At 36.4% G+C, this 12,561-nt stretch overlaps 1 protein-coding gene across 1 annotated transcript in view; it reads right to left on the bottom strand.

The window, feature by feature from the left end:
* Window positions 1-12,561, bottom strand: part of LOC128663759 (complement C3) — a 285,067-nt gene that overhangs the window by 15,566 nt on the left and 256,940 nt on the right. Inside the window, exons 34-36 of the mRNA XM_053718244.1 lie at window positions 1,538-1,625; window positions 1,081-1,170; window positions 668-773 (exon numbers count right to left, since the gene is read on the bottom strand). Coding sequence (XP_053574219.1) covers window positions 668-773; window positions 1,081-1,170; window positions 1,538-1,625 — 284 coding nt within the window. The remainder of the gene's footprint in view (window positions 1-667; window positions 774-1,080; window positions 1,171-1,537; window positions 1,626-12,561) is intronic.

Genomic DNA, 12,561 nt, shown 5'->3' with positions numbered 1-12,561 from the left:
TGCATTTCTATATACTGTAGTATTCCTGAGTGCTTTTTTTATATTTATGTCACTTTTAAACTGTGTAAAAAAAAAACTGCAAAAAAATTGACACTTCTGCATTTTATTTTGCAAGCTAATCCAAAGTGCTATATACAGATGTCAGAAAGCCTGCAACATCACTGATCTGTGAAAGCACCCTGCTCCTGTCACATGATGCAACAATACTTTTGTTCCAAGGGGGCGGTGCCCAGTATAATAATTACTGACTGCTATAATGGGTTAAAATAAAAGAAGGGCTTTAAAGAGAGCTGGAGTTAGAGAAGTAAAAGTAATAGCATGGTGAGTTGTAACTATGTTATTGTAGTTGTGCCCACCAGTACAATGTCCCTTAAATTAATGAAAATAAAACAATATTGTAATATACATGATTTATTTTGCTGTAAAACACAAATGAAAATTTGCTACACGTTTTCTAGAGTTTGATGTAAATAGCTGCAAATTGACTGACCTGGTTATATAAGTTGTACTACACTGTGACCAAACTCAGTTACAGCTATCCCAAATTGGCCTCAAGATATAAATATACTCACTAGGGATTTTAAGTGGTAAATCTTGTCCAATTCAGTGCTTAATTGCTAATTTGTACTTTTCATATATAAAAACGAATTTAAATCTGGAAACCTACCCAAAGAATAATATTCATATATAGTGACCGATGCTGGCTGAAGGATTCCAACTTCAAAATTCTGGTGGATTTTAAATTTCAGGCAGTCAATTTCGGTGCTGGATACCTGGAATATGGTTAAAGAGAAGAGTTTCAATGAACAGATACAGAGCAGTTTATTAGAGAAAAAAAACAGTAGACGTAAAAAAGATTCAGAGCTTATAAATATATGAAAGCATTTGCATTTATAAATTCCTCCTTCACCATATAAAAGACAAATGCTGCATTCAATTTTGAACTATTCACAAATGTATATAAATGTATTTTTTATACATAGCCACACAAACACATTATAAATATAGTGAAAAGTGTATGGATGAAATAAACACAAATTTCCCAGAATACATGTTATTCCTCCAGACTGGTTACCTCACCTTATCAAGGTAAAGTATAAGAGAACCTCGTTCTGAACGCTGTGTGTCCATCTCGTACTTGGAAATATATTTGTCCACCCGATTGGTCAACTAGGGACAAAATTTAGAAATTATATTTTAATATCCTATCCCATATGCACAAAAGTGATGATACAGTAATTCAATCTAGACAGTTCCTTGTTGTAATATGGCAGGTAGAAATCATAGTAAATAGTGTATTACTAATATAAAATATAGGGAATATATTTAACTTAAATGTATACGTATTGCAAACATAAGTTTAAATGTCTCAAACTCATCCATATAATTCAGTTCCCAGTATGCTTCCTTCTGTGCTATAGCTTAATTTGTATATCCTGAGTTACACACTTAACCAATCAAATACTGCCCCTTGTCCCACCTTCTGCAAATATGTCCCCTAAGCACCCTCCCTGTTCATCACGGAAATATTACCAACCATATCTAGATCATTCATGTCAGGAGTGAAACCAGTGAGCAAAGACAAGTCAACAATGGTCATAGTGGAGTCTGCAGTTCCAAGGAATCTGTAAAAAAAAAGATGTGATAAAGAAAAATGAAAACATGGACCCAGGAGTGACATTACAAGCAAGCACCTAAAAGGCACAAGGATAATATTAAATACTAAAAGCTCAGCAAATACATAAAAGAGAGGTAATAGATAAATGAATAACAAATTAGTCATGACAAAACTTGAAGCAAAATAAGTAAAGGATCATGGGAAGTAAATGCTACAGTTGAAAATAGTTGAAAAAAGGGTAAAATGCACACAAGAGAGTTGCCACATGGAAGATGCAGAGAAGTAAAGTTGAAATGTAGAAATTAATTGGTTTCTTGCATTCCAAAGAAAAGTTCAAAATGTTTTTCTGAAATAAATGAAACTGGGCTAAGAACTCCTCTTAACCCCTTAAGGACCAGCGACGTACCCTGTATGTCACTGGCCTTTTTTTGGGACTTGATTGTTTTATAGTGCGGTCTTGCCACCAGCGTTGAGACTGCTCTATTCCACAAAGCCTGCTGGAGGGAGTGCATTAATAGCGTGTTCTTGCTAGATTTGTGCTATTATGTCCTGAAAAAACCCTTAACGACCAGTGACATACAGGGTACATTGTGGTCATTAAGGGGTTAACATCACAAGAGCAGGAGATTACTACTGTTCGTGCCAAGGCTGACTTGAATCATGTGACTCGGGAGTATTCTGTCATCTACTTTAGAATTTTTGCAGGGATTGTAACAATACTATGAGTAGAAAATACATTTCAGCCCATGAGGAGAAAGTTGACTAACCATAGTGTTCCCTTTCATATGATTTTTGCTGATGAGATTCCTAACCTAACCCCATGAGTAGTTTGCACTGAATGTACTACAGACATACCACTATCTCCTTTTGATTTAAAAAGCTTCATGTTCTGTCTTAGTGAGATTATAGTGACATTTCCACAATCTTTGTATTTATTGTTTTTGCTCTTAATTTATCCATATCCATAGTAACTAACTTAATGTAGGTGCCAACACTACTGTTATTAAAAGATGGAACTAAATTACTTTTTATACAATCCTACAGATTTCAGTGCAAACTTATGATCTAGTTTTATTTTATTAGTGTTCAAATCACCCTTGCTATCACAATGAACCAGTGTTGAGAAAAAAGAGTAAATAAATTAGAAAGAATTGGTGATATTATCAATCAAGAGGTTAATGAGATTTTTTTGCACATGTATTGATTAAGCATGATTAAGGGCATGTAGCCCGAAATGTCGATGTGCTCTTGTATTTGTACCTGGATGAATTAATAAAGTATTGTATGCCTTTTTTAAGTTTGATTACCTGGTAAGAAGGCAGGCGCACTTGCATTTACATGCACCTGTCTAAGCATTGTGGTGGTATTGTACACCAATTGTGAGTACAACTCAGAGTGATTACAATGGTTCTTAGTCAGTTTTATTTAACTCAAACATTATGAATTTCCAGTGAGTAGTTGGTAGCAGGAGGCCAATGTTTGTGGGGGAAAGAATATAAAAGCCTATGAATCTGTAAAGAGTTAAGAAAAATGTTTTTAGAAATGGGCCAAGGATCATTTTCCAAACAAAAGAGTGTAGGGATATATACACTATGTTTCAAGTGTATGGGCTTCATGGTTGAGAAATGAAGTAAGGGTGTCTTTTGGCTGCCCTAGGGTCTGGGTGGCACACCAAACCAGAAATGAGTTATTTTATGTAATTATTATTATTAAGTATTAAATAATAAGTAATATTATTATTAATAGTTATGCTGTCAGATGTAATGTCATCATTTGGTAACCTATATAGAGCCAGATTACGAGTGGAGCACTAACAGTTACGCGCAAGTGATAAGGGGTTTATTGCAGGTGTTTGCACACATCAATTTTTTTGCACGTATTCCAAGTTGAAAGTTGACCGCAATTGAAATTAACGCGAGTCAGGTTAGTAGAACTTAAGAGTTCTGGGTAACTGTTTCACAAAACAAAAAAGTGTCACAAAACACATAAAAAATACATTACAAAGTACAGTTACACTCATAAAAAAACACTATCTAATAAAAATTATTAAAAAAAATATTGCACAAAAGAGTTATAAGGGCTCATTTTTTCTTTGCATAAATGTTTTGCAGATGATCTATTTATAAAGCCCATAAAGTTTGTTTTTTTATAAAATGTATAGTTTTGCTTATTTTTAAATAACATTGCTCTGATTTTCAGACTCCTAACCAAGCCCCAAAATTTAATTTGAATACCATCAGCTACCTTCTCCAGCTTGCTCCTGTTTGTGTAAAGGGTCTTTTCATATGCAAAAGAAGGGGGAGGGGGGGGAGTGTCTTATTTCCCACTTGCAGTGGGCTTTCCAACTGCCTTTTCAACAGAGCTAAACTGAAAGCTTCTAAGTAAGTTTTTAAACCATTTTATACTGGATTTTTATATCGGTATCTGTGCATCTTATTCTTTATAGTAGTGTCTATTACATGCAGTTATATGAAAATGAGTGCATACTGTCCCTTTAAGTAGCTGAAAACATGAACAAAACATATTTATGAAATATTCATATTTAAGAATGGTTTTAACTATGTATTTTCAAAGTATTTATAAATAGATTTTCCTATATATATTTATATATATATATATACTTGATTATATATATTCAAAGGTATACAGATACTCCAAAAAGTGAACCCACCCTCCTGGGTCAGCTACCTGGGTGCAAAGATGTAGAATACAAATGCCAAAAAATATGCACTCACAGGAATTTAAGACATCAAAAAGTCAAATAAACCGCTAACTTTTTGATGTCTTAAATTCCCTTGAGTGCAATTTTTTTGGCATTATATATACTGTAGGTATAGATATATATTTTACTAAAATACTATATATAAAGTCCTGGCCAAAAGTTTTGAGAATGACACAAATATTAATTTTCACAGTCTGCTGCATCCGTTTTTATGATGGCAATTTGCCTATACTCCAGAATGTTATGAAGAGTGATCAGATCAATTGCAATTAATTGCAAAGCCCTTCTTTGCCATGAAAATGAACTTAATCCCCCATAAAACATTTTCACTGCATTTGAGCCCTGCCATAAAAAGACCAGCTGACATCTTGTCAGTGATTCTCTCGTTAACACAGGTGTCAATGTTGATGAGGACAAGGCTGGAAACCATGCTGATTGAGTTAGAATAACATACTGGAAACTTTAAAAGGAGGGTGTTGCTTGAAGAAGGCTTCAGGGCGCCCAAGAAAGTCCGGCAAGCGCCAGGACCATCTCCTAAAGTTGATTCAGCTGTGGGATTGGGGCACCACCAGTGCAGTGCTTGCTGAGGAATTGCAGTAGGCAGGTGTGAGTGCATCTGCACGCACAGTGAGGTGAAGACTTTTAGAGGATGGCCTGGTGTCAAGAAGGGTAGCAAAGAAGCCAGTTCTCTCCAGGAAAAACATCAGGGACAGACTGATCGGCAAAAGCTACAGAGATTGGACTGCTGAGGACTGGGGTAAAGTCATTTTCTCTGATGAATTCCCTTTCCCATTGTTTGGGGCATCCGGAAAAAACCTTGTCCAGAGACGAAAAGATGAGCGCTACCATCAGTCCTGTGTCATGCCAACAGTAAAGCATCCTGAGACCATTCATGTGTGGGGTTGCTTCTCAGTCAAGGGAATGGGTTCACACACAATTTTGCATAAGAACAAAGCCATGAATAAAGAATGGTACAAAAATATCCTCCAAGAGCAACGTCTCCCAACCATCCAAGAACAGTTTGTTGAAGAACAATGGCTTTTCCAGCATGATATAGCACCTTGCCATAAGGGAAAAGTGATAACTAAGTGGCTTGGGGAACAAAACATGAAAATTGTGGGTCCATGGCCAGGAAACTCTTCAGACCTTAATCCCATTGAGAACTTGTGGTCAATCCTCAAGAGGAGGGTGAACAAAAAAACACCCACAAATTCTGACAAACTCCAAGCATTGATTATGCAAAAATGGGCTACCACCAGTCAGGATGTGGCCCAGAAGGTTATTGACAGCATGCCAGGGTGAATTGCAGAGGTCTTGAAAAAGAAGGGTCAAATTGCAAATATTGACTCTTTGCATCAACTTAATGCAATTGTCAATAAAAGCCTTTAACACTTATGAAATGCTTGTAATTATACTTCAGTATACCATAGTAACATCTGACAAAAAGATCTAAAAACACTGAAGCAGCAGACTTTGTGAAAATTAATATTTGTGTCATTCTCAAAACTTTTGGCCAGGACTATATATATATATATATATATATATATATACACGCACACACAGAGAGCAGCACACTTACAGGAACGAACAACTGGCTCAATACCATTATTAGCCTGTTCTATGGCGATTTACCACCTGGGTGCAGCTTCTTTTAGCCCAGTAATGCTTTTCACAGAGAAGAACTTTCCTGTAGTATATCAGTCTGATTCCGCATATTACGGTAAGTCCAGCGCCGAAATACCAGGCAATTCCTCTCTGAACAAGGAAAACAGCAACCCCAGACGATCAAAGGTATATAGATACTCCAAAAAGTGAATCCACCCTCCTGGGTCAGCTACCTGGGTGCAAAGATGTAGGATACAAATGCCAAAAAATATGCACTCACAGGAATTTAAGACATCAAAAAGTCAAATAAACCGTTGACTTTTTGATGTCTTAAATTCCTGTGAGTGCATATTTTTTGAGTAGAACAGGGTAGGGGATAGAGAAGGATTGAGAGGGCATTAATTAGCACTTTTGCTCCTATAAATTGTGTAATGCTGTATCTACACAGCTAAAGAGTATGCAAAGATATTTAGGTATTTAAAATAATAAACTTTATTTCTACAATTAAAATATAAAGTCAAGAAAGAGTGATATAAATCACCTAATTCATATCCACTAATAGAACTAAGTAAAAACAAACAACAAAGCAGCTGCACAAATACAATAAGTGCCACCCCCCTGTATTCCTGACCGATAGCAGGATTCCTCTGCTTCAGGTGCCAGGGGTAACACTAGGTATTTGTTGTGAAAGCAGCAGCTAAGGTGATATAAGTTAATAAAAGAATTATTAAGCCACACAAACGCGTTTCGGACATTGTACGGCCTTTCTCAATGTGAATTTAGTTCAGAATGACAAGCCGAGTGTCTGCTGCAGCCTCCTTTTAAACCTATCTCAAAAGTGTAACACCAATCCTCTGCGCTGATTCCGGCACACCTCTATTTTGGTCAATAGTGAGAGGTTATTATTGTCTTCGTGTAGAGCAGTGTGATGTATGTCTAGATTGGGCAGAATAGAAAAACGGGGTGTCCAATCAGACTCGTGGTACGAGACGAGCCCCTCACTTGCATTCATAGTGAATACATTTGTTATGTTAAAGTGGTGCGATTACTACTAAGAGTGACAGATTTTTGCATGAATTTTAATCCTTTGACACTGCTGTCAAAGCGAATCTATACTAAAAGATTAAATCAACTTATATTATGTATGGTCGAATTTCACTCAAGTAAAGAATGATCAAAATACATATCGTCAAATTAGCCTGTAATCTTTGCGCCATTGTTAATGCATATAATATGTTAAATTGTTAACATCATATTAGGAAATTAAATCTGACATAGAGGTTGCTTACATATTGCGCTTGTGGAAGGTGTGGTTGTAGGTAGTAAGGAGAGCAGATTATGGAAAAAATATACAAACAATTTATTACAAGACATGCACTCACCGAATTAAACTGTTATGAATTGTAATCATATCACAGATTAATACTGTTCTCACCATATAAGATAACCAGTATGTTGGTGATATGGTACTTGGTATAAGACCTCTACACAATTCAGACAGAGGCTCTTACTTAGTCCACAAGATCAAAATGGTTCTGGTAAGAATCCTAACTGAACCATGTCAACTATTTAATTTTGTAGATATTATAGTAAGATCGCCGTATTCGGGGTGCATATCTTAATATGGGTACAATAAATTGCTACATGAATCATATAATGATATAATAATAATAGATACAGAAAGTGTCCCTTTAGGAGGAGAACCCGCTGAGGAAAGGGAAAAAGGGCCAAGAACAAGGAAGCAAGTAAAATTCCATTCGAAACCCCAGAACAAGAAAACCAAATCAAACAATCAGAACTAAATATAATCAATCTTACAGACAAAACACTGACTCACATGCAAATTTCAGTTCTCAAAAAAGGTCTAAAATTTGTACCAACACCCACTATTGAGAAGTTCGAAATTATTAAAGACGTTCATCTGTTTACACGCAAAATATTGCTAAAGAAATACTTTGCTAGGAACACAGAAACTGAATCTTTAGACAAAGCAGATATGGCTGCTATTAATGATTTGATTTCTTTATTAGAGGATTCCAATGTGGACAATACTGAAGTTATACAGGGGGGCATCAATTGGAGAAATGTGCTTAAATCAAAATCACACTTTGTACCACCCAGTAGTATCTCCCACAATACAATATCTTTTTTGGATTTGGTATATAAAGATATTCTAAGTTTATCAGAACATAAAGAGTTTCATGTTAATAATTTAACAATAGAAGAAAAACATGCTCTTAAAGAACTAACACAGTTGTCAGATACTCAGATTAAACAAAGTGATAAAGGTGGCAACATTGTTCTGTGGCCTACCCATATGTATATAGAAGAAGCTAAAAGACAACTTAACAATAATAAGAACTATAAAACCCTCTTCAGTAACCCAACTGAAAGCTTTCTTAAGCAATATAATACATTTATCAGCTCAGCACTCTCTGAAGGCATAATTGACAATACAGAGTTTAAATTTCTGGAGACTAAACAACCTAAAATAGCAACTCTATATCTATTACCCAAGATACACTAAAATTTGTCATGTCCTCCGGGAAGACCAATTGTCTCGGGAATAGGATGTCTAACAGAGAAGGCCAGCAAGTATGTTGACGCCAGACTCCGTTATGTTGTTGAATCCTTACCATCTCATACTCGAGACACTATGCACGTACTAAATAAAATGGATAAAATCTCTATGACCCCCAATTCGATCTTGGTCACTTGTGATGTAGAATCACTTTACACCAGCATAGATACCATATGGGGATGTAAGGCAGTGTCACACTTTTTGTTAAAAAATGATTCCATGTCGAATGAAACCAAAAACTTCTTAATTGAATTATTGGAATTCATATTAAGACACAACTATTTTGTCTTTGATGAGAGATTTTACTTACAAACGTGCGGAACAGCGATGGGGACATCCTGTGCCCCAACGTATGCTAACATATACCTGGGCTGGTGGGAAGAAACCATAGTGTTTCATAACACACTGAAATGGTTTATCCAACACATCTCCCACTGGTTCAGGTATATAGATGACATCTTTTTTGTATGGGAGGGTACGAACAAACTCTTACAGGAATTTATTTCCAACCTGAATACAAATCCCTTAGGGTTATTTCTTACCATGGTAATGGACAAGCATAAGGTGGAATATTTGGACTTAACTATCAGAAAGGTTGACAATCACTTGGAAGCTGATACATATAGAAAGCCCACATCAACAAACAACATACTAAGAGTTAATAGTTATCATCATCCAAATACCATCCGCAGTTTACCAATAGGTGAATATTTGAGGATTCGTAGAAATTGTTCTACAATAGAATCCTTCAATAAAGCAGCACAAGACCTCAGAGATAGACTGCTTCAGAGAGGATATTCAAAAAAAGCTTTAGCTAAAGCCTATAACAAGGCCCTCAGGAGAAACAGATCTGAACTTTTAATGCCTAAAAGTATCCAAAAAACTAATCCTTTAAGGTTTATTTCCACATACAGAAGTCAAAGTCATTCTATTTCCAATATAATCCAGAAATATTGGCATGTTTTACAAGCTGATGAATTATTACAAACAGTTATTCCTGAGAAACCATTATTCACATACAGAAGGGCCAATAATCTTAGTGACTGCCTCACAACAAGCCACTTTAACAGATATGCTAATAAAACTCCATTATACAAAGGGTCTATTGCATATGGCAGCTGTAAGGTGTGTACACATATGATTAAAAAGAAAACAAGAAAACCATATTTGATAGGTTTCAAAAGAAGTGGACCATTGAAAACCGTACCAAAATTGAAAGAGTACCAATGTGATTTATTGTGTTTCCTGTGATTGTAATTTAATCTATGTAGGAATGACTACTAGATGCCTTGGTAAAAGAATGACAGAGCATTTAAGTAACACAAGGCTAGCTAAAAAAGATATTGAGAAAGGTAAGAAAATATAAAGTGTGGCCAGACATTTCTTACAAAACCACAATGGGAAAACTCAAGCCTTTAAATGCTGGGGCCTGGAGACTCTGAAACCTGGGATTAGAGGGGGGATACTGAACAGGCATTATTAAAAAAGGAAGCCAGATGGATTTTCAGATTAAATTCTGTAATGCCATTTGGTATGAATGAAAACAACAATTTTGGGGTTTATCTTTAAATATGCTAACTGCTGAATTATTAGGAATTATTATATAAAGTAGGCTAACAAAAAACAAAATTTATGCTTACCTGATAAATTTATTTCTCTTGTGGTATATCCAGTCCACGGATTCATCCATTACTTGTGGGATATTCTCCTTCCCAACAGGAAGCTGCAAGAGGATCACCCACAGCAGAGCTGTCTATATAGCTCCTCCCCTAACTGCCACCTCCCAGTCATTCGACCGAAGACAAGCAAGAGAAAGGAGAAACTATAGGGTGCAGTGGTGACTGTAGTTAAAAAATAAAAAACACCTGCCTCAAAATGACAGGGCGGGCCGTGGACTGGATACACCTCAAGAGAAATAAATTTATCAGGTAAGCATTAATTTTGTTTTCTCTTGTAAGGTGTATCCAGTCCACGGATTCATCCATTACTTGTGGGATACCAATACCAAAGCTATAGGACACGGATGAAGGGAGGGACAAGGCAGGTGCTAAAACGGAAGGCACCACTGCCTGTAAGACCTTTCTCCCAAAAATAGCCTCCAAAGAAGCAAAAGTATCAAATTTGTAGAATTTAGAAAAAGTATGAAGCGAAGACCAAGTCGCCGCCTTACAAATCTGTTCAACAGAAGCCTCATTTTTAAAAGCCCATGTGGAAGCCACCGCTCTAGTGGAATGAGCTGTAATTCCTTCAGGAGGCTGCTGGCCAGCAGTCTCATAAACTAAGCGGATTATACTTCTTAACCAAAAAGAAAGAGAAGTTGCTGAAGCCTTTTGGCCTTTCCTCTGTCCAGAGTAGACAACAAACAATGCAGATGTTTGACGAAAATCTTTAGTAGCTTGTAAATAAAAACTTAAAAGCACGAACCACGTCAAGATTGTGTAATAGATGTTCCTTCTTTGAAGAAGGATTAGGACACAGTGACAGAACAACAATCTCCTGATTGATATTCTTATTAGATACCACCTTAGGAAGAAACCCAGGTTTGGTACGCAAAACTACCTTATCTGCATGGAAGATCAGATAAGGGGAATCACACTGCAAGGCAGATAACTCTGAAACTCTTCGAGCCGAAGAGATAGCTACCAAAAACAGAACTTTCCAAGATAAAAGCTTGATATCTATGGAATGCAGAGGTTCAAACGGAACCCCTTGAAGAACTTTAAGAACTAAATTTAAACTCCATCGCGGAGCAACAGGTTTAAACACAGGCTTGATTCTAACTAAAGCCTGACAAAACGCCTGAACGTCTGGAACATCTGCCAGACGCTTGTGCAAAAGAATAGACAGAGCAGAAATCTGTCCCTTTAAGGAACTAGCTGACAATCCCTTCTCCAATCCTTCTTGGAGAAAAGATAATATCCTGGGAATCCTGACTTTACTCCATGAGTAACCCTTGGATTCACACCAATGAAGATATTTACACCATATCTTATGATAGATTTTCCTGGTGACAGGCTTTCGAGCCTGAATTAAGGTATCAATGACCGACTCAGAAAAACCACGCTTTGATAAAATCAAGCGCTCAATCTCCAAGCAGTCAGACGCGGGAGACATTAGATTTGGATGTTTGAAGGGACCTTGAAGTAGAAGGTCCTGTCTCAGCGGCAGAGTCCATGGTGGAAAGCATGACATGTCTACCAGATCTTGGAAAGAATGTGTTTAGGGTTAGCGCTAAATTAAAGCTTAAAAAGGTGTAGAGATAAATATTCTGTAAGATTTATATTATTCTTCTATAATGATATTCATATCAACAATGTGTTTCATAAAAAATTTTTAATAAAAATTAAAAATACAAATAAAGATGGATGCCGGCATCAATTCTAAATAAAAAATATATACAATGTATACAAGAATGAAGCGTTATGTTTTAAAACAATGTAGCAAGATAAAAAAAAAGGAATTTGAACAGATTTTGAGTAGTATACTTTAAAGAAAAATAGCGATTATTACCGTGCATATAGGTGTTTGATATTTACATTGATATTACCTTATATGCAGAGGTTTGTGTGTATTCGCTATTTCAATGGACCGGGACTCTCAATGTTCAGTCCTGTATTGACTATGTTTTTTTTGAAACAGTCTGTTTCTCGATAGTTCTCTCAAAAGAAAGGCAAGTCAAAGTTCCAACTATGTTTTTCTTTGCCGTATGATGTCCGTGTCCTGACACTCTTCTCAATATCAACTCCGTAGTTTGTGATGGCTTTGTATGCGTATCATATACGCCGTATTGGATGTCTGTATGACAGTGAAATCTCTGTTTTGTTGTGGGGAGTTTTCTCCCTGTGGTCAATTTCCTCCAAGTGGTTCCGGAGTAAAGTTGACCCATGATCTGATCACTATTCTTCTTAAAACTTAACCGCTGTGAAATAAGACAGCGGAGACTCAACAAACAAGTTACTTCTCTTCAACTTTACTCCGGAACCACTTGGAGGAAATTGACCACAGGGAGAAAACTCCCCACAACAAAACAGAGAT

Source organism: Bombina bombina, chromosome 6, assembly GCF_027579735.1.
Source record: "Bombina bombina isolate aBomBom1 chromosome 6, aBomBom1.pri, whole genome shotgun sequence".
In the NCBI taxonomy this organism is placed as follows: Eukaryota; Metazoa; Chordata; class Amphibia; order Anura; family Bombinatoridae; genus Bombina; species Bombina bombina.
This window is presented reverse-complemented; position numbering and strand designations above follow the sequence as displayed.